The 27,512-nt window shown below is 33.5% G+C and overlaps 1 protein-coding gene across 3 annotated transcripts in view; it reads right to left on the reverse strand.

Annotated features, from left to right (window-relative positions):
• LOC139891520 (UTP:RNA uridylyltransferase 1-like) overlaps positions 1–6,830 on the reverse strand; it is a 69,541-nt gene extending 62,711 nt beyond the window's left edge. The window contains exons 1-6 of one of the 3 annotated variants that reach the window (XM_071874492.1): positions 6,644–6,830; positions 6,198–6,565; positions 5,852–6,069; positions 5,402–5,468; positions 4,667–4,875; positions 4,203–4,554 (exon numbers count right to left, since the gene is read on the reverse strand). In XM_071874492.1, the coding sequence (XP_071730593.1) occupies positions 4,362–4,554; positions 4,667–4,875; positions 5,402–5,468; positions 5,852–6,069; positions 6,198–6,230 (720 nt within the window). In that variant the 5' untranslated portion in view covers positions 6,231–6,565; positions 6,644–6,830 and the 3' untranslated portion in view covers positions 4,203–4,361. Of the gene's footprint in view, positions 1–4,202; positions 4,555–4,666; positions 4,876–5,401; positions 5,469–5,851; positions 6,070–6,197; positions 6,566–6,643 lie in introns of those variants that run through there. The other 2 variants (XM_071874493.1, XM_071874491.1) reach the window with 2 other exon arrangements.
• Positions 6,831–27,512: the final 20,682 nt, after the last annotated feature.

Below are 27,512 nucleotides of genomic sequence, written 5' to 3' on the forward strand. Positions count from 1 at the left end.
CAATTGCACCCGAAGACCAAGAGAAAACCACCTTCACACGCCCCTATGGCACTTTCGTGTATAAACGCATGCCATTCGGACTTTGCAACGCCCCTGCAACCTTTCAAAGGTGCATGATAGCGATTTTTCATGACATGATAGAAGAATGTATGGAAGTATTCATGGATGAATTTTCAGTCTTCGGTGACACTTTTGATACATGTCTTATCAATCTTGAACGAATGCTTATTAGATGGGAGAAATCAAATCTAGTACTTAACTGGGAGAAATGCCATTTCATGGTCAAAGAAGGCATCGTTTTAGGTCATAAAATCTCAAGTGAAGGAATTGAAGTGGATAAAGAAAAAGTTGATGTAATTTCTAAACTTCCACATCCTACCAATGTTAAAGGAGTTTGGAGTTTTCTAGGGCACACCGGTTTTTACCGACGTTTCATCAAAGATTTTTCTAAAATCGCCACGCCAATGAACAAACTCCTTGAAAAAGACAATCCATTCATAAGATGAATGCATTAAATCCTTTAACCTTCTTAAAGAAAAGAAATGCGCCAATCATGATAACTCCAAATTGGAACCTTCCATTTGAGCTCATGTGCGATGTAAGTGATTTCGCAATAGGAGCTGTTTTGGGTCGAAGAATTGAAAAACGATTCCAACCCATTTATTATGCTAGTAAGACTTTACAAGGAGCACAAACGAACTACACAACCACTGAAAAAGGAACTCCTTGCTATAGTCTTTGCTTTTGATAAATTTCGATCATATCTCGTACTAGAAAATACGGTTGTCTATACCGATCATTCTGCTCTTAAGTACTTGTTTTTAAAACAAGATGCTAAACCACACTTAATTCGATGGATCTTGCTCCTGCAAGAATTTGACATCGAAATTCGAGACAAAAAGGGAGCAGAAAATATCGCTGCCGATCATCTCTCTCGTCTTGAGAACCCTGAATTGGAGGTTCTCCAAGAGTCTGTAATACAAGATAACTTTCCTGATGAATATCTCATGAGGATCGAGAGTAGTGAAATAACATGGTTCGCAGACTTCGCGAACTACTTGGCATGTGGATATCTTGAAAGGATTGTCATATCAAAAATGAAGGAAATTCTTTAGTTACATTAAATACTACTTTTGGGAGGATCCACATGTATTTAAAAGTTGTCACGATGTATAATACGCCGGTGCGTATTTGGGAATGAAGCTAGACAAATCTTACTCCACTGTCACACAGAACCCAAAGGAGGGCATTACGGACTTCAACTCACTGGAAGAAAGGTCTACGATGCTGGATGCTATTGGCCTTCTATTTTCAAGGATGCCCATCTTCTTTGTAAATCCTGTGATGCATGTCAAAGGGCCAGAAAAATAAGTCAACGTGATGAAATGCCACAAAATATCATTCAAGTTTGCGAAGTTTTCGACATTTGGGGCATTGATTTCATGGGCCCGTTTCCAAAGTCTCATATTAATCTCTACATTCTCGTTGCCATTGATTATATATCTAAATGGGCAGAAGCACAAGCTCTACCAACAAATGATGCACGAGTTGTAGTCAACTTCTTGAAACGCCTTTTTGCAAGGTTTGGAACACCGAAAGCTTTGATAAGTGATCGAGGTACACATTTTTGCAACAATCATCTTGAGAAAGTTCTGAAAAGATATGGGGTAACTCATAAAATATCGACATCTTATCATCCACAAAAAAGTGGATAAGTTGAGAACACTAACCGAGTATTAAAACGCATTCTAGAGAAAACTGTAGGTGCAAATCCGAAGGAATGGTCCATGAAATTGGAGGATGCTCTTTAGGCCTTTCGAACGGCCTATAAAACTCCAATTGGGACCACCCCTTTTCGTCTTGTTTACAAAAAAGCATGTCATCTGTCGGTTGAGATTGAGCACAAAGCGTTTTGGGCTCTTAAGACATGCAATCTTGATTTGCATGAAGCTGGCCGCCTACGGTTAAGTCAACTGAACGAATTAGAGGAGCTAAGACATGATGCATATAAAAGTTCTCTTATCTATAAGGAGAAAACAAAAAAATGGCATGATAAACGACTAAAATCAAAAGTGTTTAAAGAAGGTGACCGTGTTCTTCTGTTCATTTCAAGATTTAAACTATTTCCTGGAAAGTTGAAACTAGACGGTCAGGATCGTTTGTAGTTACAAGAGTACTACCTTACGAAACTCTCAAATTGATAAACTCAAAGGGAGACATATTCAAAGTTAATAGTCACAGAGTTAAACACTATGTTGATGATGAGGTTAATCACAACTTCAACCCCACAAATAACTAAGTGTGGGGAGAATCGAGTGCAACGACTCAGAAATAAACATGCACCAAGTTTTAATGTAAATATAGTTCCAATGGTCTTTCCCTAGCAGACTCTAAAAACTAGTCTTCTCCCTCCATTCTTATTTTGAAAAAAATTTCAAAATGCGCAATCAATTTGAATACAATCATTTTCTAGTAATGTACGCGTTAATTTGTGAATATAATAAAAACCGTTTGCCGAGCGAGTTAGTTTTAGAAATTAGGGATATCTGTAATAAAGTGAGGAGAGAATTGAGGCAAGAACATAATCGAAAACATTTCGCACAAGGAACGTCTAAATCTGCTTCAAAACGAAGAGCACGACATCTTGAAAAATGTTACAAGTGCGGAAAGTGGTTCCACAAGGGAAAATGCCCAAAGAATCAAACACATTCTAATTACGAGTTTGTAACTTTATGCAAAGAAGGTCCGATTAGATGTCATATGGAAAAATTGTTAAACTCACGAGGGTACGCCCATGTAGCCGTAGGAAATCCACTTAATCGACTCACCGAAGAGGCGATTAAGTTAGGTCTCTAACATTCTGAAATTCTCTTCTCACCATGTTTGTTTATATAGTTGTGTGATTTTAAAATTTCTTTTTACTATTTAAAAACGATAAAACCTTTAAAACCTTGAATTTAACTTGTTTATTTGGAAACGATAAAACTAAGTGTTACAGCTGAAATTATCGTTTATCAAAATTGCACACGTAATTTTTTGTCAGATTCATAAGTATCATTTAAATAGTAGAACCAAATTTACTTTTTATTGACGACTTGAAATAATAATTTCTGAAAATTTGTCGCTGGTAAAACTAGGTGCACGAACCGAAATTACCCTACCGAGGATGGGGCGGAAATTTTGTTTTTATTATTTTAAGATTATGTTATTAAAAAAAAATTATATTGTTTATGCTTACTCGTTCTTTACTTCAAAGGATAATTGCTGCGGACTTTGATTGCGGAAGGTCATATTGATTTGGATTGTTGCACACTCAAGATGGATGATTCACGAAGTTCGAGCTCTGCTAGTTCTGGCTCCGATCCTAAAATGGAGGTTGAAGAAAACTCCGAGGACAGTGTGACGGGAATGCCCCAACCGATTAACTACCAGTCCTTTTGGAATAGATGGGGGTGAGTTCAAAATGTACTCACCGATGGAGGTATGAAGGTATGAAGAAGGTTCTCCCTATAACGAAGTAAATTTTCCTCCTAATGTCGGACAACATGAACCAATTACCAGGGAACCTGTTCGAAACACAATTTACACACTTTTTGCAAGGATTTTTCGCCTGGAGGGTTCCATGAGAACACTTTTGGATATGATTCGACCCCTAATGACAACTTATAATCAAGTGGGAGTAGTAGGAGTGAGAGAACTTCGTTCAAGAATAATAGCCCTAGAGGGTACGTTGCACAATTTAGAAGCTAGGCTTACGCCAGCTCCACAAACACCACAACCAGCGCCGCAAGCACCAGAACCACCAAGTACCAGGAGTTTTGGGTCAAAACAACAATATTCTAAACGGTTAGAGAAAAAAACAATTTAGGACTAGTTCCCATATTCAACTAACTATTTTGATTTCGCCAGTTTGAAATATAATGCGACCCAAATCAGTCCGTTAATATGTATGTTGGTTGGAACTCCCACATCAAAAAATAAATTTTACTCCGTAATACTAGTATGATTGAGATAGAGTAGTAACACTAATAAACAGAAATATTAGCATCGAAAATTCAGGAACAGGGGAATCATGTTCTAAATATTTATTTGGAGCGACGTATAAAATGGCCGGTTACTGAAGCAGAAGATGAAAAACCAAACAAGATCAGAAAATGCAAAATTGAACATCAAACAAACAAGATTTTGACATCTTAAATCTTCAATTCCATAATGGAAACTCATTCAATTTCATTTACGATGAACTATTACTAAAATAATAGGGAAACTTCATATCCAATTACTAAAATGATAAATTATATAAGCTAAACAGTTACTTTCAACTTCTCACTAAACTCTTTCAACTTTTTCCAAACACCACATCACCATTGTTGTTTATTCTCAAAAAGCTTTACAAGAGGATCAGAATCAACCTCCATAATAAAAGCAGCCCGCTCAAACTCCTTTCTGAAAACAATAAAGGTTTGTTCATCCACTTCTTTACCCAAATCAGAAGAAACCTTAAAAGGTTCTTCTATGCTTATGTAATGATCATTCCAGCCTTCCTCAGTTTTGCTGTTTCATATCAATATAAAAAATTTAGATATAGATATTTAGTCGTTATAACAAAATAATTAAAACTACAAACCAAATATCTACTAAAGAATAACAAAAATTAATAACTTACCTTATAATGTTTTTGGTACGAATAGATATGACTCGAGATGCATAATCATGACAATAAGCCCAGTATCGAAAGAACCCCCACACTAATCGAGCAATACTTTCACAATTACGATTGCCACATCCAAAATTTTCTAGTTTATCCACTTGATTATAATACTCACATATGATATCACCACCCAGATTTACTTTATAATTTTTCAACTCCATTTCCTGAGAACACATTCTTTTATAGTTAATAACTAATTTTATTTTTTTAATTAGTTAATAACTAATAATTTATAATGTATCACCTTCAACATAGGTATGATATCGGGCCTAATCCCGGCCAAGAACCCGATTAAAAAAACTTGTCCCAAACCCATACCCGAGGGGTCCCCGTTTACTTACTAACTATCGGGTTAACTGGTTTCCCAACGGGTATACTAGATGAGCTCAAATTTCAGGAATGCGAGTGTGGGTCGCTCATGCAGGTTTTTATATAAAACCATCCCTGAACTCAAGCCCGCAAAAAATGAAACTAAAACTATCCCTAGACCTGCCCCTTGACCCAAATACTCGGACCCGACCAACCCCAAAAACGTCGGGTTTCGAATTTCCCCAACGAGTACCAGTATCTTTGCCGTTTCTACTTCAATAGAATGATCTTTAACAAACTGGTTATGTTCATATTGCATATTATACTAAATGAATACTACACATGGGACTCTTATAAGGCAGTTAATAAGAGAAGATACACCTGTAGACATGGAAGATTGGAAGGTATGCAATGCTGCTGCAAGAAATAGATGCACATCAAAACATACCTGAAAAATATATAAAAATTCAGCTTTCAGAAGATGATGGGATCGGTATAAATAAAGGTAGCAATTTCAACCCGTTCACTTATTATTAAATAGATTTGGAACCGACATATCTTGAACATGTTCAATATTAAGAAATTGGTTAGCAGAATACTGAGTTAAAGCTCAATTGAAGTCGTTTTCTAATGCATAAAATCTCCTAAATAATTCTATCTCGAGACGACTTAAATTATTATTGCAATAATATAGTAATTATCATTCAAAAACACAACACAATAATACTATATGTTTTTTTTTTTATCTTTCTAATTCCTTTTAAATAAAGGTAAAAGGCATTACAAAAAATCTTTATCTAGAACTATATAAGAGAGTGGTGATCAACTCACGCATAACTAGAGAGCGTTTGTTTGAAAGCATCGTTAACACCTCTTGATTTTGCCCATTTCTTCACAATTATGACCAACTGTCGCAATCTAGGATCTATCTCCCTATAGCTATTAACAAGCTTTGTATTTTCAAGAGCAAGCTGGTTGTTAACACTTATATTGCAAGGGATTCCAGTTATTAAGTCCTTAAACTTCAGTAAAACCTCGTCCTTAACCACCTGTGAAAACAACATAAATCATTTTGTATTTATTTATTTATCTATTTATATATTATTTATTATTAATTATCATATATTAATTATAGAATCTAACACCCAAGTTATGCTTGAAGATAAAGGAATGATACCTTAACATCATCAAACTTATCCTTCAATTTCATAGCAAGCGTTTCTAAAGAACAAACAAAGTATCTTCTATCCTATTAGCATCATCATCAACAACAACAGACATATTAATATCACTTGTTTTGAACCCTAACAAATTTGCAGACGATCCATAAAGAAACAATTCAGCTTGGGTCAACAGCATTGCATCCACTTCCTTCAATGATTTTCTTAGTCCCTCACGTTGTTGCATCTCATCCTCTGTAGGGATTAAAGATTCATAAAACTTAACAAAATCATCATCTAGACTAAGTAAACTTTTCGGACATGGTATAGTTCTTCTATACATCCTCTGTCTTTCGTTAAGTAAAGAAGAAGCTTCCCTGTGACGCTGATCATAACTCACAAGTAAGCGAACTGAATTCATACTACTAATTTTATTCACAAATATATACATATAAGCATCTACCTTATTTAGCAATGTAATCTACTCCGTCGTAGTAAAATGAGAAAAGGGCGAGAAGAAGAAGAAAGCGAGATGTGTGTTTCAAGATCCAAGCCCTAATTGCAAAGAAGGTGAGGAGTGGTTTGCAGCCCTCTCGATCTTGGGGTAGGGTTTGAATTAAAAAATTGGAAACCAATAGATTTAGGGCAAATACATATAACCTGGATATAAAAAAAAAAAAAAAAAAAAAACTACTCCACATTGTCTTATTGTGATTAAATTAGTTATAATTAATGATTAATAATAATTAAAAATATTAAATATTTATATTAAAATATTAAATATTAATACTCCGTATAAATACTACTAATATTTAATTTAATATTTAATTAATGTTCCTATTTAGATTTAGAGAAATTTACATAAACAACCAATTTCAATCCTCTTACAAAAATTTGCAATGTCGGATTGATTTTCTCAATCATAGACAAACATTTCGCCTAAACTCTAGAGGTATTAGGCGGAAATCCTTTTGATACACTGATATTGTTTATGTGAAGTAGAACATACATAAATGAGACCTACATCGGTATTCGTCATTGAATTCCCAATGAAGCTGAAGATTCATGTTCAATTATTGGTAACGCTCAAGATTGAATTAATTGGGCTCTTGACTAGAGGGACATCAATGTGCGCAATTTACCCGGATACAGGTCTCGTCGCTCGGGGGACTCGTCATCCGGGAGTTTTACTCGGTAGTGGGGACCCGATGTGGTTGTCGCTAGGGAGGTTTTCGCTCCGAAAAAAATCGGTATTACAAATTTAATATGAGAAATTTACTAAACTCATTTATAACGGAATATTGGATCTTCAAATTTAAACATATATGCAAATTTTGCATGTTAAAGTTGAGCATAATCTTGCCTTGTTCTTTTTTTTCTTTTACCTTACTCTTTTCCCTTTTGGTGCAAAAAATCTGTATTAAAATTACAATATCAGATATGTATCTCATGTTAACAAATGAATGTTACCAAATGGATGGAAAGTTTACTTCTAATAAGAATTGATTGTTGACCAGTACCATTTTTACTAGAATGGCCAAATTTATTTTTATTGTTGACTTTTATTTGATTGTTTGACACTTTCACAATTTGATGCCTATCTTCTGAAAGAATTGACGCACTTTGAAATGAGTTTGCCAGATGAGTTTAACGTAAGATAGTGAGAATAGGTATATGTATAAATTATTTGGTTTGAAGTTTGCATAAAACATGTTCAATATTATGTTAATAATAGGTCACTGACTTAACTCGATTGTGGGCTTGGATCCGTTAAAATTTATAGAATTATTAAGGTTTCTGTATGTACTATATATATCATATGAGTATTGAATACTAAGCACGAGTTATTATCACTATTTAACATGGTAATTAAAGCTTTGGTCTGATCTCGAAACCTAGTAAGCTACCATGAGCCGCTATCTCTTTACCGTCCGTCAAATCTATGTTTCTTTGATCTTTCTCTTTTATTTTCCCAAAAAAAAAAAAAAAAAAAAAAAACTACCAAACCAAAATAAAAATAATAATGCGGCCGAATAACAAACATGTCGAAATTGTTTGAATGTTCCCGATTGCGATTACATTCATAGCCAACCAACACAATTTTCTTTCTCCATCTTTTATTTTATTATTTCTTGTTATCATTATTATTATTTTTTTATCATCAGTACGGGATCACCAAGGGGGAACTTAACCACACACGCGTTCATCTCCCGAGTTGCATAACCCGCCCCAAACTGCTGCCCAAGAGTAAACCCGGCCAAATCCGAAGATGTGGGCGGTAAAAACCTCCTCCTCCACTGTCCTCATAACGCAATATGCGAAAGACATCCTTGAATGGAATTATTATTATTGTTATTTTATTTTCTCTCTACAATTTGCGTACAAGGTTACTGACGGTCACAAACAATATCAAATGCCAACCTACTGCCAATTTATTATCTCACGTTTAATTCTTCCCGTGTTGCTTTTCTAAAATAAAGAAGGAATAAATAAATAAATCGGCATGGGGCTGAGCACCTAATTTGACTAGGTTCCAAACTCCGAAAAAAGTAATATAAAAGAAAAGCTCTTTTTTCGCAGCATTGAAGAACATCAATATCGTCAACAGAGTTGTCTGCTCAAGTTCTGCTCAATTCTTAGGGAAAACAAACGAGCCACGACGTAAAAGATAACATTACGGAAAAAGAAACACAGTCAAGCATATGCAACCCTATTAATGAATATCTATAATGACCCATCCGTCATTAACCCGACAATATTTTTTTACATTAATAAAATTAATAACAACACCACCATTACGTTTTCAAAACACATTCAAACCACCATACATTGTTTAAACGACATTAAAACATTTCATACAATACTTCAAGTATCAAAATAGGCATAACAACTCATTGGCTTACAAGACCCGTTTAGTACAATCCGAAAGATAATTTTTAACCCAAAGAGTTTAAGTTCCAAAAAAAACACGAGCATGGCGTTTGGAGTTAAACTACCCAACTTAGGTCGAATCCAAAAGTGTCCTTCACATGTCCACAAAAAGGAGATTTTAAGTAACTAGAGGGGTGGGGGTGAATAGTTACTTAGTCGATTTTTTAAAATTTTCTTTGCGTTTTCTTGAACTTGAACTTGATATAGTGTAACTTGAAATGTTTGTTCTCAAACAATACTTATAAGATATATGTATATGTGAATATAATCAAAAAGATAAGTGAAGAGAGAACAAACATAACGATTTATAGTGGTTAGGGAAGATGTTAACTAATCTTCCTTAATCCACTCCTCAATTCTACGAATTGAGATTTTTCTTCACTATGATACTCCAAACTCGGTGGAGTGTCCGGATACAACACTAGTACTTCAATAAGCCGCAACTTGTGAACCCTTACGTCTCTTTGAAGACTTCACAAACACCTATAGCTCTTACCACAAGATCTTAATGCAATATCTTAGTGAAAACACAACCACCTTCTAAATCCCTTTAAGAAGATAGTTTACAAGTAAACTTACAACTTAAGCTTACAAGTACTCTTGCCAGAATCACTCTAAAAAGATTACAATTAATTACAAGAATGATATCAGTAAGTATGAGAAAATTTGAGTGCAAGAGGTGAGTTTTCAAATGCTTCAAGGCTTGGCTTTTATAGGAAAGAGAAATCTGCCTGGAAGCTGTGCGGCTCACTGCACGATCGATCATGGTTCGATCGTGTACCTCTGACATCTGATTCTCATAGCCATTTTTGCCCTTTGAAAATTGTCATTTTTCCTTGTTGAATAGCTATAACTAGAGGCCAATTATCTCTGAAATCATCCCATTACCCTTTTGTTTTGGACATAAGTGTGGAAGTTGGCAAGTCCATAAAAGAAGAAAGTTTTCAAGCTTTGACCATTTGCCATTGATTACTTAATATGGTAAAGTTGAGCATAATCTTGCCTTGTTCTTTTTTTTTCTTTTACCTTACTCTTTTCCCTTTTGGTGCAAAAAATCTGTATTAAAATTACAATATCTGATATGTATCTCATGTTAACAAATGAATGTTACCAAATGAATGGAAAGTTTACTTCTAATAAGAATTGATTGTTGACCAGTACCATTTTTACTAGAATGGCCAAATTTATTTTTATTGTTGACTTTTGTTTGATTGTTTGACACTTTCACAATTTGATGCCTATCTTCTGAAAGAATTGACGCGCTTTGAAATGAGTTTGCCAGATGAGTTTAACGTAAGATAGTGAGAATAGGTATATGTATAAATTATTTGGTTTGAAGTTTGAGTTTAAACATAAAACATGTTCAGTATTATGTTAATAATAGGTCACTGACTTAACTCGATTGTGGGCTTGGATCCGTTAAAGTTTATAGAATTATTAAGGTTTCTGTATGTACTATATATATCATATGAGTATTGAATAATAAGCACGGGTTATTATCACTAATTAACATGGTAATTAAAGCTTTGGTCTGATCTCGAAACCTAGTCAGCTACCATGAGCCGCTATCTCTTTACCGTCCGTCAAATCTATGTTTCTTTGATCTTTCTCTTTTATTTTCCCCAAAAAAAAATAAAAAATAAAAAAAATAAAACTACCAAACCCAAATAAAAATAATAATGCGGCCGAATAACAAACATGTCGAAATTGTTTGAATGTTCCCGAATGCGATTACATTCATAGCCAACCAACACAATTTTATTTCTCCATCTTTTATTTTATTATTTCTTGTTATCATTATTATTATTTTTTTATCATCAGTACGGGATCACCAAGGGGGAACTTAACCACACACGCGTTCATCTCCCGAGTTGCATAACCCGCCCCAAACTGCTGCCCAAGAGTAAACCCGGCCAAATCCGAAGATGTGGGCGGTAAAAACCTCCTCCTCCACTGTCCTCATAACGCAATATGCGGAAGACATCCTTGAATGGAATTATTATTATTGTTGTTATTTTATTTTCTCTCTACAATTTACGTACAAGGTTACTGACGGTCACAAACAATATCAAATGCCAACCTACTACCACTTTATTATCTCACGTTTAATTCTTCCCGTGTTGCTTTTCTAAAATAAAGAAGGAATAAATAAATAAATCGGCATGGGGCTGAGCACCTAATTTGACTAGGTTCCAAACTCTGAAAAAGTAATATAAAAGAAAAGCTCTTTTTTCGCAGCATTGAAGAACATCAATATTGTCAACAGAGTTGTCTGCTCAAGTTCTGCTCAATTCTTAGGGAAAACAAACGAGCCACGACGTAAAAGATAACATTACGGAAAAAGAAACACAGTCAAGCATATGCAACCCTATTAATGAATATCTATAATGACCCATCCGTCATTAACCCGACAATTTTTTTTTACATTAATAAAATTAATAACAACACCACCATTACGTTTTCAAAACACATTCAAACCACCATACATTGTTTAAACGACATTAAAACGTTTCATACAATACTTCAAGTATCAAAATAGGCATAACAACTCATTGGCTTACAAGACCCGTTTAGTACAATCCGAAAGATAATTTTTAACCCAAAGAGTTTAAGTTCCAAACAAAACACGAGCATGGCGTTTGGAGTTAAACTACCCAACTTAGGTCGAATCCAAAAGTGTCTTCCACATGTCCACAAAAAGGAGATTGTAAGTAACTAGAGGGGTGGGGGGTGAATAGTTACTTAGTCGATTTTTTAAAATTTTCTTTGCGTTTTCTTGAACTTGAACTTGATATAGTGTAACTTGAAATGTTTGTTCTCAAACAATACTTATAAGATATATGTATATGTGAATATAATCAAAAAGATAAGTGAAGAGAGAACAAACATAACGATTTATAGTGGTTAGGAAAGATGTTAACTAATCTTCCTTAATCCACTCCTCAATTCTACGAATTGAGATTTTTCTTCACTATGATACTCCAAACTCGGTGGAGTGTCCGGATACAACACTAGTACTTCGATAAGCCGCAACTTGTGAACCCTTACGTCCCTTTGAAGACTTCACAAACACCTATAGCTCTTACCACAAGATCTTAATGCACTATCTTAGTGAAAACACAACTACCTTCTAAATCCCTTTAAGAAGATAGTTTACAAGTAAACTTACAACTTAAGCTTACAAGTACTCTTGCCAGAATCACTCTAAAAAGATTACAATTAATTATAAGAATGATATCAGTAAGTATGAGAAAATTTGAGTGCAAGAGGTGAGTCTTCAAATGCTTCAAGGCTTGGCTTTTATAGGAAAGAGAAATATGCCTGGAAGCTGTGCGGCTCACTGCACGATCGATCATGGTTCGATCGTGTACCTCTGACATCTGATTCTCATAGCCATTTTTGCCCTTTGAAAATTGTCATTTTTCCTTGTTGAATAGCTGTAACTAGAGGCCAATTATCTCTGAAATCATCCCATTACCCTTTTGTTTTGGACATAAGTGTGGAAGTTGGCAAGTCCATAAAAGAAGAAAGTTTTCAAGCTTTGACCATTTGCCATTGATTACTTAATAGGGTAAAGTTGAGCATAATCTTGCCTTGTTCTTTTTTTTCTTTTACCTTACTCTTTTCCCTTTTGGTGCAAAAAATCTGTATTAAAATTACAATATCAGATATGTATCTCATGTTAACAAATGAATGTTACCAAATGAATGGAAAGTTTACTTCTAATAAGAATTGATTGTTGACCAGTACCATTTTTACTAGAATGGCCAAATTTATTTTTATTGTTGACTTTTATTTGATTGTTTGACACTTTCACAATTTGATGCCTATCTTCTGAAAGAATTGACGCGCTTTGAAATGAGTTTGCCAGATGAGTTTAACGTAAGATAGTGAGAATAGGTATATGTATAAATTATTTGGTTTGAAGTTTGAGTTTAAACATAAAACATGTTCAATATTATGTTAATAATAGGTCACTGACTTAACTCGATTGTGGGCTTGGATCCGTTAAAGTTTATAGAATTATTAAGGTTTCTGTATGTACTATATATATCATATGAGTATTGAATAATAAGCACGGGTTATTATCACTATTTAACATGGTAATTAAAGCTTTGGTCTGATCTCGAAACCTAGTGAGCTACCATGAGCCGCTATCTCTTTACCGTCCGTCAAATCTATGTTTCTTTGATCTTTCTCTTTTATTTTCCCAAAAAAAAAAAAAAAAAAAAACTACCAAACCAAAATAAAAATAATAATGCGGCCGAATAACAAACATGTCGAAATTGTTTGAATGTTCCCGAATGCGATTACATTCATAGCCAACCAACACAATTTTCTTTCTCCATCTTTTATTTTATTATTTCTTGTTATCATTATTATTATTTTTTTATCATCAGTACGGGATCACCAAGGGGGAACTTAACCACACATGCGTTCATCTCCCGAGTTGCATAACCCGCCCCAAACTACTGCCCAAGAGTAAACCCGGCCAAATCCGAAGATGTGGGCGGTAAAAACCTCCTCCTCCACTGTCCTCATAACGCAATATGCGGAAGACATCCTTGAATGGAATTATTATTATTGTTATTTTATTTTCTCTCTACAATTTGCGTACAAGGTTACTGACGGTCACAAACAATATCAAATGCCAACCTACTGCCACTTTATTATCTCACGTTTAATTCTTCCCGTGTTGCTTTTCTAAAATAAAGAAGGAATAAATAAATAAATCGGCATGGGGCTGAGCACCTAATTTGACTAGGTTCCAAACTCCGAAAAAAGTAATATAAAAGAAAAGCTCTTTTTTCGCAGCATTGAAGAACATCAATATCGTCAACAGAGTTGTCTGCTCAAGTTCTGCTCAATTCTTAGGGAAAACAAACGAGCCACGACGTAAATGATAACATTACGGAAAAAGAAACACAGTCAAGCATATGCAACCCTATTAATGAATATCTATAATGACCCATCCGTCATTAACCTGACAAATTTTTTTTACATTAATAAAATTAATAACAACACCACCATTACGTTTTCAAAACACATTCAAACCACCATACATTGTTTAAACGACATTAAAATGTTTCATACAATACTTCAAGTATCAAAATATGCATAACATCTCATTGGCTTACAAGACCCATTTTGTACAATCCGAAAGATAATTTTTAACCCAAAGAGTTTAAGTTCCAAACAAAACACGAGCATGGCGTTTGGAGTTAAACTACCCAACTTAGGTTTTATCCAAAAGTGTCCTCCACATGTCCACAAAAAGGAGATTGTAAGTAACTAGAAGGGGGGGGGGGGTTAATAGTTACTTAGTCGATTTTTTAAAATTTTCTTTGCGTTTTCTTGAACTTGAACTTGATATAGTGTAACTTGAAATGTTTGTTCTCAAACAATACTTATAAGATATATGTATATGTGAATATAATCAAAAAGATAAGTGAAGAGAGAACAAACATAATGATTTATAGTGGTTAGGGAAGATGTTAACTAATCTTCCTTAATCCACTCCTCAATTCTACGAATTGAGATTTTTCTTCACTATGATACTCCAAACTCGGTGGAGTGTCCGGATACAACACTAGTACTTTGATAAGCTGCAACTTGTAAACCCTTACGTCCCTTTGAAGACTTCACAAACACCTATAGCTCTTACCACAAGATCTTAATGCACTATCTTAGTGAAAACACAACTACCTTCTAAATCCCTTTAAGAAGATAGTTTACAAGTAAACTTACAACTTAAGCTTACAAGTACTCTTGCCAGAATCACTCTAAAAAGATTACAATTAATTATAAGAATGATATCAGTAAGTATGAGAAAATTTGAGTGCAAGAGGTGAGTCTTCAAATGCTTCAAGGCTTGGCTTTTATAGGAAAGAGAAATCTACCTGGAAGCTGTGCGGCTCACTGCACGATCGATCATGGTTTGATCGTGTACCTCTAACATCTGATTCTCATAGCCATTTTTTGCCCTTTGAAAATTGTCATTTTTCCTTGTTGAATAGCTGTAACTAGAGGCCAATTATCTCTGAAATCATCCCATTACCCTTTTGTTTTGGACATAAGTGTGGAAGTTGGCAAGTCCATAAAAGAAGAAAGTCTTCAAGCTTTGACTATTTGCCATTGATTACTTAATAGGGTAAATGCAGAATTTTGTCTTGACAAACCATTATCTTCCAAAAACTTCATCAACCTTTCTTAATTACTTGTCATTTTGCTAATGAAAGTATATTGCCCTTTGGAACATTGTTACATCTCAATTGAACTAGTTTGATTCTAGTTGGAACATAATTGAAGATCGTAACAACTTACTAACACATAATAATACATACATAAAAATGATACATGAGAATCATGGGAGATCATCTCTTTTGTTGGGATTTTTAATGACCATCATTAGTATGTATTTGAATGACATTTTGTAACAAGTGAAAAATAAAACACTTATGTGTTTAACCTTAATTGAGCTTAAAATGTCATTAAGATGTCATTAGGTGTGATTAGTAGAAATTAAAATCTTTTGGTTCAAAACTCTTTTAAGATCAAAAAGGGCAACTGTTATAAGTATGTTTAAAAAGCTTTTGTTAATTATAGATGCCTCAAAGTGGTCTAATTTAAAGTGGATGAATTCGGTAATAGAGAAAACTGCGGTCGAACTACGGTTGACCGTGAGGTTAGCCGTAGATTGACAGTTTTCGAAAAACTTAATTTCGTTGGTACAGGGCATCCACGGTCAAGTTCATGGTTGATCGTGGTGCAGCCGCATACCACTTTTACCAAGTTAATTATTTATGCATTGGTCTTTTGCTAGATATAGTGTAGGCTTATGAACTCATGTCGTCTTACATATGATTAATCACTTATCTCTTTTGTGTCATCATCAAAACAAAGTGATTAACTTTTGAATATTATGATTGAAATTTTAACCAACATTCTCCCCCTTTTTGATGATAACAATCATATGAGTAAGTGTTTTTAACTATGTAAGCCGAAGTAAGTGTTAACGTCACTTACCATGCACTTTCTTCCCCTTTTGTCGAAGCAAAAAGGTTAGTCCCCCTTCGAACTAAGCGCGCCCTAGAGTAATGCGCCCCTTTAAATCGTACAAGCTTATCAATTGTTCCTGTTTATCAATAGGATGGCTCCCCCTCGAACCAATATCAAACATAAAGAGTAACAAACATAATAAGTATAATAAGTACATGACAACAACTAGTACATAACAAGTTTTAACCTTAGGACAAGTGTTGTATCTAGGGATGACAATGGATCGGATATAGATCGGGTGACGCCGTATCCACATCCACATCCATATCCATTTAGTTTTTGTTCATTCATATCCATATCCATATCCATTTAGTTTCAGGTCATCTGTCCATATCCATATCCAGTGGATTAAGCGGGTTAATGGATATCCAATGGATATTAAAAAAATGTTATAATATTTTCTAATAAGCGATTAAAATGAAAACGTAGTATAGCAAAACTAAATATACCATGACATTATTAAATTCTATCCATAAAAATGTGTAACCTTTGTCGAAGATATAACAAATTTTTTAAATTTATTATAAGACAGATTATAAAAAATTAAATATGAAATTTGTAAGTTTATTTTGTTAGATAAACATGTTTTATTGCAATATATTTCAGTTATTTCATTATAGGGTTGGAAGTAAAATGTAAATCTAACAGTAAAATGAGCTTGTAATAGTAAATATATAAGCATATATCGATATTTATGTATTTGTATACGTATTTTAGGTTGTAATGGATATATCCATGGATGAAGCTTTTGATCCATTTCTATATCCATATCCATTTAGGTTCATCCATATCCGTATCCATATCCATTTAGGTTCATCCATATCCATCACGAAGTGGATGGATCGGGTGGATATCCACCGGATCGGGTGGCCATTGCCATCCCTAGTTGTATCTACCCGCCCTTATACTTATTCTTAACCAACATTAATTGTTCAAGAATAAATTTCGTTGGTGCTAAACGCAAGATAGTTGAGCCTTTATTGTCGGAAGAGATAATGATGACCGGATGGGCTTCCCAATAAGTGAGAGGAATTGTGGACACGAGTTGAGGAATTTGAGAAGGGTTGATGGCACCAACAAATCGGAAAAGTCGATTAAGATGGTTTGAGTATGGAAGTGGACGATTTCCTAGTTCTCGAAGGTAACCCATTCTTTGAGTAGTGAGATAAGCGAGATTTGTGGGCTCATGAGTAAGAAGATACCATATGATAACAACTCCGGTTCCTGAAACGTGAGTGGTGGTAGGTTCCCTACAATAGACATTGTTGCGAATGACTTTTAAAATGAGTTGAAGATCATGGCGTATTTCGTCATCTTGAATGCGAAGTCGTTGGTTGAGGTTTCGTTGTACTCCAGGAATGGTGATGAGATCCAAGATAGGTTCCAACAGAAATGTGGGGTTAAGTGATCTTAGATCGGTAGAAGGAGTATATAAGGAACGCCCATTGAAAGTAATAGCCATAACGGTTGCGAATTGTTCAAAAGACCAAGAGTAGGGTGTATTGAAGAGTCAGAATGCAACTTGGTCGGGATTTGAGAGATCAAGATGAGCATAAAATTCTAAAATTAACGTTGGATAAATAACTTCATTAAACTCAAGGAATGAGAAGTAATTGTTTTGAGTGAAAAGTTGAGTTAGTTCGGGAAATTCGGTATGATGAACAACACGCTCTTCATGAAGTGTTCTAGTTTCCATGTGTTGCCTATTGTTCGTAATACGTTGATTTCTCGTGTTCGTCATTTCCTAGAAAAGCCACATTTTTAGCAAAATATTAAAGTTTATTATATAATTTTGAAAAACTATATGCCAAATATGTGTAGATTAGTCCTTGTCTAGACTCATTTTGAAAACAAAATTTTGAAGGTAAATTGTGCCAATTTTTTTTTGAAAATTTAGACAAGTTTCATCATTTTGCTTTATGTTTGTCAAGAATAGATGCTAGTCATGTGATTCACAAGTATCATAATGAGTTGTTCAAACATATGTGTGTGCATGAGTGTGTTTAAAAGCTTAAAACATATGTGAGATTTATGCAAGAAAACACTAATATGGCACATTTGCTAGGTAATGCTTTTCATAACAATTTTTTACTCACATAATTTGAGGAATTAATGCAAGAAAACAAGTGTTCTTATTAGTTTGGAAAGATTCTTACATAATTAAACAAGTAACATTAAAAATGAATTTTGGATGCTTACCTTGAAGAAAATTGAAAGAGTTTGGACCACTTTTTGGAGAGTACTTGAAAATAGGACAAAAGCAAATCTAGAAATCCAGTGGTTGGAGTTTAAAGAAGAGATGTGATTGGTGAAAAAGTTGTTTGGATATTAAAGAGAGTACATAAAGGACAAAGAAAATCGTCAGACGCCAGGCGGCTGCCTACACGGTCGACCGTAGTTCGACCGTGCCTGATCTGCAGGGTATTTTATGGAGTATGTTCCATCATTCCCAACCCATTCCTAAGCAAGTTAAAGGTCTCCTTTTAAGGGGCTTAGTGAATATGTCAGCTATGTTTTCAGCAGATTCTACTTTGTCTATCACAATATTACCATTTTGAACGTGGTCACGAAGAAAGTGGTGCCTAATGTCTATGTGTTTAGTCCTAGAGTGTAATATTTGATTTTTAAATAGGTCTATAGCACTTTTGTTATCACAACATATGGGTATTTCGGATGAGATGATATTGTAATCAAGGAAGGTTTGTTTCAACCATAACACTTGTGCGCATGCTCTTCCCATAGTTACATATTTGGCTTCGGTGGCAGACAATGCAACGGACGTTTGCTTCTTCGAGAACCATGATTTTAAGTAAAGACCCACGAACGCGCATACTCCACTTGTGCTCTTTCTATCAATCATTGATCTTCCATGATCGGAGTCCGCAAAGCACATAATATCAACTTCGGTGAACTTTGGATACCATAACCCAAGATGCATTGTTCCCTTTAAGTATCTAAAGATTCTTTTGACGGCCTCAACGTGTGATGTCTTTGGATTTTCTTGAAATCTTGCACACAAGCACACACTAAACATGATATCGGGCCGACTTGTCGTTAAATATAGAAGGGATCCAATCATTCCCCTATATTTAGTGCTATCGAACGGTTCTCCTTCTCCTTCTAAAGTAAGTTTCGCATTTGTTGCCATAGGAGTCGTCATTGGTTTTGAGTTCTCCATTCCAAACTTTTTGATCATTTCATGAATGTACTTTTGTTGATTGATGAACGTTCCATCTTTTAGTTGTTTGATTTGAAGTCCGAGAAAGAACTTGAGTTCACCCATCATGCTCATTTCAAACTCATCATGCATTAACTTAGAAAACTCATTGCTAAGAGATTCGTTAGTAGAACCAAATACAATATCATCAACATATATTTGAACTATAACTAAATCCTTTTCATGCCTTTTAATAAAGAGTGTGTTATCAATTTTTCCCATTTCATAACCTTGATTTATTAAAAAGGTTCTAAGTCTTTCATACCATGCTCTAGGGGCTTGTTTAAGTCCATAAAGAGCCTTTTTAAGTTTAAAAACATGATATGGTTTTTCGAAATCTTCAAACCCCGGAGGTTGTGACATATACACTTCTTCATTTATGACACCATTTGGAAAGGCCTTTTGACATCCATTTGATAAAGTTTGAAGTTATTTGCACATGCATATGCAAGATGTATTCTTATATACTCTAGCCTAGCGACGGGGGCAAATGTTTCATCATAATCAATTCCCTCTTGTTGGCTATATCCTAGTGCAACTAGTCTAGCTTTGTTTCTAACTACATTGCCATCTTCATATAGTTTGTTTCTATAAACCCATCTCAGTAGGTCATGCAATCTTAGCCAACATGTCAATCCTAAGTCAACTAACATGTTTTAGCTCACAGTTTGTTAGGTACGCGTTCACAGTTTATCGTATAGCATAAAATTCATGCACAACTTGTAAACAACGAACATAATTCATAGCACATAAGTCATGGTAATATGAAAAACTCCAGATCATAACTAGACTCATAAATGTTTCCAAAAAGCCTAGTCATGCCTTCATACGATGTCTACAAGTCGGGTTTCAGAAAAGGTTCAGTTAAGGTTTACCAAATCAGTTTCATCAAGCGCAGCAGTTTTAGAAAAATTCTCATTTAATTTAGAAAATAGCAATTAACAAATGTCCAATTGGAGATGACTCTAGACACTCCAAATTATCGGTGATAAAATAAACAAAGACTTTCATATAGCTATTTTGTACAGTTTTGCATAACTCTACAGACCTTCTGTTTTTGGACAACAACTAGACATGTCATTTGGTGATGCATATAACACATAGCATACAATGGTTTCAGAAGTCATCATACAAATGAAATATGAATATGAACATCTAAGTAACAATATTCCAGAAGATCAAAGTCTCAAACAATTTATAGTTCACATGAGGTCATTTCGTGTGCATATGAAAACAGTTTCCGAGCAATACAAGTCACCATTTTTCATTTAATCATACCGAGAGCTATACATAACCAATTAATATGATTCTTAAGTCTAATTTGAGTGATTTTTAACAAGGAATCCATTAGTTAGAAATTCAATGACTCATTCATAAAGCATAATCACCATAAAATTCGTGTCACATGCTAAACCATAGCAAAAACTTCAATCAATCATAACTAGTGTATCCGGTAACGAAATCATGCAAATTCAAAGTCCAAATTTATTAATTTTTCGAAATATATCCATATAGATACATTATATTAACAGTAGATAAACTCATTTAATCAGATTCATAGCAAATCAATTCGCGATTCAAACAAAATACATCAATCGCGCAAAATAACGACTAACAACGTATGCAATCACAATCAATTGAGCACTAGACCCTTGTACACTATGTAATTGATCAAAATTAGATCTAATAAGATTAGGGTTAATGATTTATACCTTAATAACACAATCAATGGTTATTAGCGTGTAGAAGACGATCAAAGGAAGCACTTTCGTGTTGAAGGCTCAAGCAAACAAGCAATTTTTGAAGGTAATTTATGAAGATGAAGATGGCGACATTTTTAGGGGTTTGGAGCTGCCCTAGGTCGTGGTTTTTGAAAGAGGAAAGAAGGGATTGTACTTATTTTGTTATAATTAGGTTTAGGGCTTAATTAAAAACCCAACAAGTAATCTAGTGGTCCAAAAATTACAATAAAGGGGTGGGGAAATTGATTTTCAGACAAGGGGCTGTAAAAGGGGGTCCATGGGCTCCCAAAAGTTGCTAGCTAAGTTTCTATAGAATTCCGTTAAGTGTCGTTGAGTTCCGTGACCCGAAAATGCAAACGGAGTCGCTAAACGTTAATTTTTTCGGATTCTAAATTTAAATTAAATTCTCTTAATCATAAAAGAAGTCTAATTTACATAAATTATATTGAATAATTATTTTAAATAATAGTTATTTAATTCGTTGATAAGTTTCGTTAACCGAAACCAAGAACATAAACGTTAACCAAGCATTTTAGCGAATTCAATGCATTTTAAATTTATAAACATTCTAATAAATTAAAAGTATCTTGAAATCATAATAATTATATAAAATAATTATTAAAAGTGAATTATCATTCGTTTCGTTGTCTTAAAGACGTTTTTTCGATTTTCACTAACCGTACGTTTTTCATGCGTTTTCGAAGTTTCTCGCATACTTCTAAACCAAAGTATGAAATCAAGTAATATGTAGCACATATTAAAAAGGGTATTTTCTAAAAAAAAATTCTGGCGTATAAATTTGTAGGATTTAACCAACGGTCGTTAAGTATTTAACAGAAAAGTTAACGAAAAAAGTCGGGTTGTTACAACAAACTCTTGGAATTCAACAAGAAATAAGTTCACTCATTAACTTTGTGATTAAAATGAGTTTTTATTGTGACATTTCATTTGTTAAAGTTTCACTTTTGCGACTCTATAAATAGTCACCATTTCTATGTTGAATGCACACACAAGAAAGAATAAAAATACACACACAATTGAGGAGAGAGAAAATATTAGTGTTTGTGTTGGTACGTGACAAACTATTGAAGGAATTAGTTTGTGAAACTTGAAAGTGTTCCTTTTCGTGATCGCTTTCCTGACCGGTAATATAAATGTCGATCCTATTCGCTTCTACTACTAGCTTTAGGGTATGTCTCGAATCTATTATTAATACATCATTGGTATCAGAGCTTGAAGTTTATTTTCCGGTTATATGCTATATTTTTTCATTATAGTTGAATTAGCATGCTGTTTGTTTTTCATGTTTTTGTTTGATAACATGAGTAGAACAAATGCATGATATAGTTTGGATGCAATATATAATCATTCTTTTACATATATATATGTATACATATATATATGTATATATATATATATATATATATATATATATAGGTATATATATATATATATAGGTATATATACCTATACATATATATATATATATATACCTATATATATATATATATATATATATATATATATATACCTATATAGATATATACCTATGCATATATATATATACCTATACATATATATATACATATATATATATATACACACATATATATATATATATATATATATATAGGTATATATATATGTATAGGTATATATATATGTATAGGTATATATATATGTATAGGAATATCTATATATGTATATGTATATATATATATATATATATATATATATATATATATATATATATATATATATATATATATATATATATATATATATATATATATATATATATATAGAAGGTGTCATTAATTTATTACATGTGAAATGGATTAAACAATTCGAATCTTTTTTGGATTATTAGCTTATAAATTACATTAAGAGACACTCATCACTACGTTCACCGCAAGAACTAGGTCAAGGCAATTTGAAGAATGCCTACCTATGTTATGAATGTTTTCGCTCTATGATGTATTCTCCTTGCATAATTCCATATATGCATATCTATGTTTTGTGTTTGCTATGTGATAACTCCTAAATTATGCATATTTTTAATACATTTTGAAGAGTTATTTTGGTATTTTAAAGTCATTTTGATACTAAAACACACAAAAATAGGGAAAACGGGAAAAAGGTATATTTCTAATGATTTTATCAAAGTTATGTATCAAACAGGATCAAAAACACAGCAAATTGCAGAACGGCTTAATGAAGCCGCCGACATGGATATAAGGAAGCCGCCGGCTTTGGAGTCACATGTGCAGAATGTTCCAGAATCTTCGTAAAAGTGAAAGAACTTGTTGATCAAGAAAAAGGAAAAGGAAGCCGCGGCTTAGTACTGAAGCCGCAGGCGTAGCTGACACGGTTTCTCAAATTGTTGATCAAGTTCAAGCAAAAATTTAAACAAAATCAAAAAGATTTGGTGAATCTACGAAGCCGCCGGGCTCTTCTGAAGCCGCCGACTCAAGGCAAGCCGCCGGCTTCCCAATGAATCCGCCGGCTTGGCTACCGAACTTAAACTGTATAAATACAGGCCTCTGGTCTCAGTTTTCAAATGTATTAGTTTTCAGAATTCAATAATTCTGGTTAGGTCATTTTTTAGGGTTTTTCTCTAAACCCTTAGGTTAGATTTAGTCTTTATAATCCAGATTCAAGTTTTAATTCAAGTTATTTTATATCTACCTTTGTTTTAAGGTATGATTCTATCCTTATTTTATTGTTTTATTTACTGTATTATTTTCTGTTCGTCTTCTGCTATGTACTAAATGTTCATAGTAGTTTCGTGGACGAAGATTGAACTTCATCTGAGAATCAGATGAAGCAGCCGGCCTCACCCCCAAGTCGCCGGCTTGATGGGAAGGAAGCCGCCGGCTTCAGTGCTTCATCCGTACAGTTTCTGGTTCTTTTCCAGATCTGTATGGTCGAGTTTCTGTGATGATATTTGAACTGTTTCGAATCTGTTTTGCTTAAATACACTTGTTTGCCATGCTTAATGTTTAAATAACATGATTTTAGGGTTGATTAGTACTTGATCCGATGATCTATTATTCGATTCATGCTACTTGTTTAGATCTAGTCCATCAAACTTGTTAATTTGAATTGCATGCAACTAGGTTAAACAGCATAATAGTTATAAACTTGTTTAATTGGAATTACACTTATATAATAGAGTTTGATATTGTTAGGCTTAATCGAAGATCCTTTATTTGGATGTGTTTAATTAATAATTACATGAAAACTAAGTAGTAATTGACTTTCAGCTAGTAATTTGAGTTGATCTGCTTGATGTTTAATAGCTTATATAATTTGTCAGTCAATTTGCATGTTGATCCGCATCATAAGGTTGATATGTATCATGTAATTGAATTGAATGCTAAGAATTGAGATATTAGTCATGCACATCACATGTCTAGTATATGCTTTAAGTCCTGCTTATTAAATAATATGCAACACTTGTCTTAACCGGTTTAGGGATAATAATTGTTCTATGATTGTTATCTTGATTTGTGTTAATATAAGTTATGAAACTTGCCTAATATGATTCTCGTATGAGTTATTCGTTCATATAGCTACTTTTATTTATAATTGTTTAATTTAAATCTTTATTTTCTTGCTTTATATTTTGTTATTTTGTTTATCTTAAATCATCTCTTTCCTAAGAGATAAGATTCTATCCCATAAAACACATAAAAATATCCTTAGTTCTTTAATAAGAGCTAAGCTATAAACAACTTATAACGCATCTACGCTCTCTTGGGACGATAACCTAAAATACTACATCTGACCGGGTCTTGTTGCTCGTTAGAGTGTTAAAAGTGTAATAACAATAAAGCTTATATAAATTTAAAAGTTTGAAAGGCAAATTAAGCACTGCACACTTTTGCACATCAACTTTTTGGCGCCACTGCCGGGGAGCGCGGTAAATACGGAGGTTGGATATACTTTGGTTATTGATATTTCTTGAAAACGGGTGATGACTATCTTCCTTTAGGGGAGGGTTACTGGGGTTCCGATTTAAAGGCTCCTGCTCGAACCTAGAAGCTGACGGGTCACTTAAGTATTGAAAGATTCAATAGGCCGTGTATGTTTGATTATTCGTTGTTAAGCGATAAAAGTTGTTAATTAATTTATTCATATTTTATTACTTAAATTTAATATATAGTTATTATTTAATTACTTAAATTATTTTTTTCATTCAAATCTTAATTACTCCTATAATTAAAATCTCAATTTTAAAATCTAAATCTAAAATCTTATTTAAAAATATGGAACAACCAATAAAGAGAAAAGAAGTTAAAACTTTTATGGAACTGTTCAGTTTAGAAAATAAGGATGAATATAAAGTTGATCCGTATACACCAAAACAAATACAATCAATGTTAGAATGGAATGAATACATGAGACAAATAAAAGAAAAGGAAGAAAATGCTCAAACTCAACATAAGATAACTATCGAACAATATCTTTCCAATGCGTATTATTGGACTAATGATGAGGAAGAGTTGGTTAATGAGGAGTTCGAACTAGTCAAATAAGAGGTAGAGGAGATTGGGGTTAGTGTTAGAAACATGTCGATAGAAGAGATAATGATAGTCGAGGGATTTTACCCGTGCTTTTATGGACCTTTTCAATGTTGCACAAATCCGGACGTAAAACATTCATGTACCCCATCTAATACACAATTACCTACCGATTCATACATAGAACAATTAAGTAACATAGAATCTATTCCAATACCACAACCTACCATTCCACCACCTATGTTAGTAGACACGGATAATATATTTAGCGATGAAATTTTAGATGAAGAATCACCGAGTATAGATTGGGATCCTTCAGATACCGAAGACGATGATGAGTTCCATTCGATCAAATGGGATTATTCTGATGATGATGAAGATGATTCTTATCTTGATTTTGAGGTGTACGGATTGCTAGAAAATGCTAGGTTAGTGGAAACTGCTCCAATTTTAAGGATATATGATATTGATTCTTCTCTTGAGGAAGACTTTCGGGCATTAATGGATGTAGACACGGGGGATTTCACACCTATAAGTATTAAGGATGAAGATCTAGATGCCGTGTTTGAAGAGTTTATGAAGGTTAACATCAATGATGAATCCGAGGATGAACTATTTACTAAGAAAGAACTTATATCGGAAACACCAATTGAAATATGTATAACTCCGATAGACTTCGCGTATCCTCAAGATATTATCAGATGTGAAATGGTATTTAAAGGCCCGTTTTGGCAAGAACCCACAACAAAAACAAACTTATTGCCGCAAGACCTATACAATGGGAAACTATTACTTGACACTCGGGTTAATTTCAAAATTTTAAATAAACAGCAAATTAAATATATCTTTACAACCCGAGGTGTTAATGATTGGCTCACGTTACTAATTCGTGGAATGTTTTTCACCGATTTTATATGTCGCCGGATAAGTGTGGGGGAAGTTAAACACCACTAAGGAAAAAATTAAATGGGGTCGAGTCAAGCTTATGACTCGTTAATAAAGAAGAACGTATTTATTTTCTTTTTATTGTTGATTATTTGAATAAATGGGGTGATTGGGCGCGTGGTCTTCAAATTCAACTGCTGCAACTATCTTGTAACTACAATCTAATTCCAAGTAATATCATTCTTCTCCCTATTTACATTTTTGTCTTCCTTTATTTTATCGTTATAGTATAAATTCATGCAAGTGAGGACATTGCATGATTTTAAGTGTGAGGGGAAGATGTGAATTTTTCACTTAATAAAAAACCCAAGATAAATTTTTTGAAAATTGTTAAGGAAATACTAATAAAATGAGGTTTTTATGGTATAAAATCACACTTGATTTTGTTTGTCCTATATTATAGCGCTTTTTGGTTAATAATTCATACCCTTAAAAGTAACTAGTTTTTGACTCTCTATATTGTGAAATTTTTAAATTTTGAGATGAAATAAATTGTAAAACACCTAAAATTAAGGTAATGTAAATGATAAAGAAATATCTAGGATTTTATTTTTTTGTTAGTCTTTTGTTTTAAAACCAATTTAAGCCAGTACCCAGGTCGTTAGCACCCAGTATGTATGCTAGATACAATTAGTTACTGATGTTAAAGCGAAGGGGTACGAAATAGTATTATATTTTTGATACGAAAAGCGATACAGATTACACAAGTTTTAATTATTTATTTACAAATGGGATATACCTAAACCTTGCTACAACACTATAGACAGTGTACCTAATCGTAGAGTAGTATAGTTTTTAGTAAGTCCGGTTCGTTCCACAGGGAGCGGGCTTATTGCACACTATATTTTTAATCAATTATATTTGTACAAAAATATATAAATATATATATATATATATATATATATATATATA

Source organism: Rutidosis leptorrhynchoides, chromosome 2 (genome assembly GCF_046630445.1).
Source record: "Rutidosis leptorrhynchoides isolate AG116_Rl617_1_P2 chromosome 2, CSIRO_AGI_Rlap_v1, whole genome shotgun sequence".
In the NCBI taxonomy this organism is placed as follows: Eukaryota; Viridiplantae; Streptophyta; class Magnoliopsida; order Asterales; family Asteraceae; genus Rutidosis; species Rutidosis leptorrhynchoides.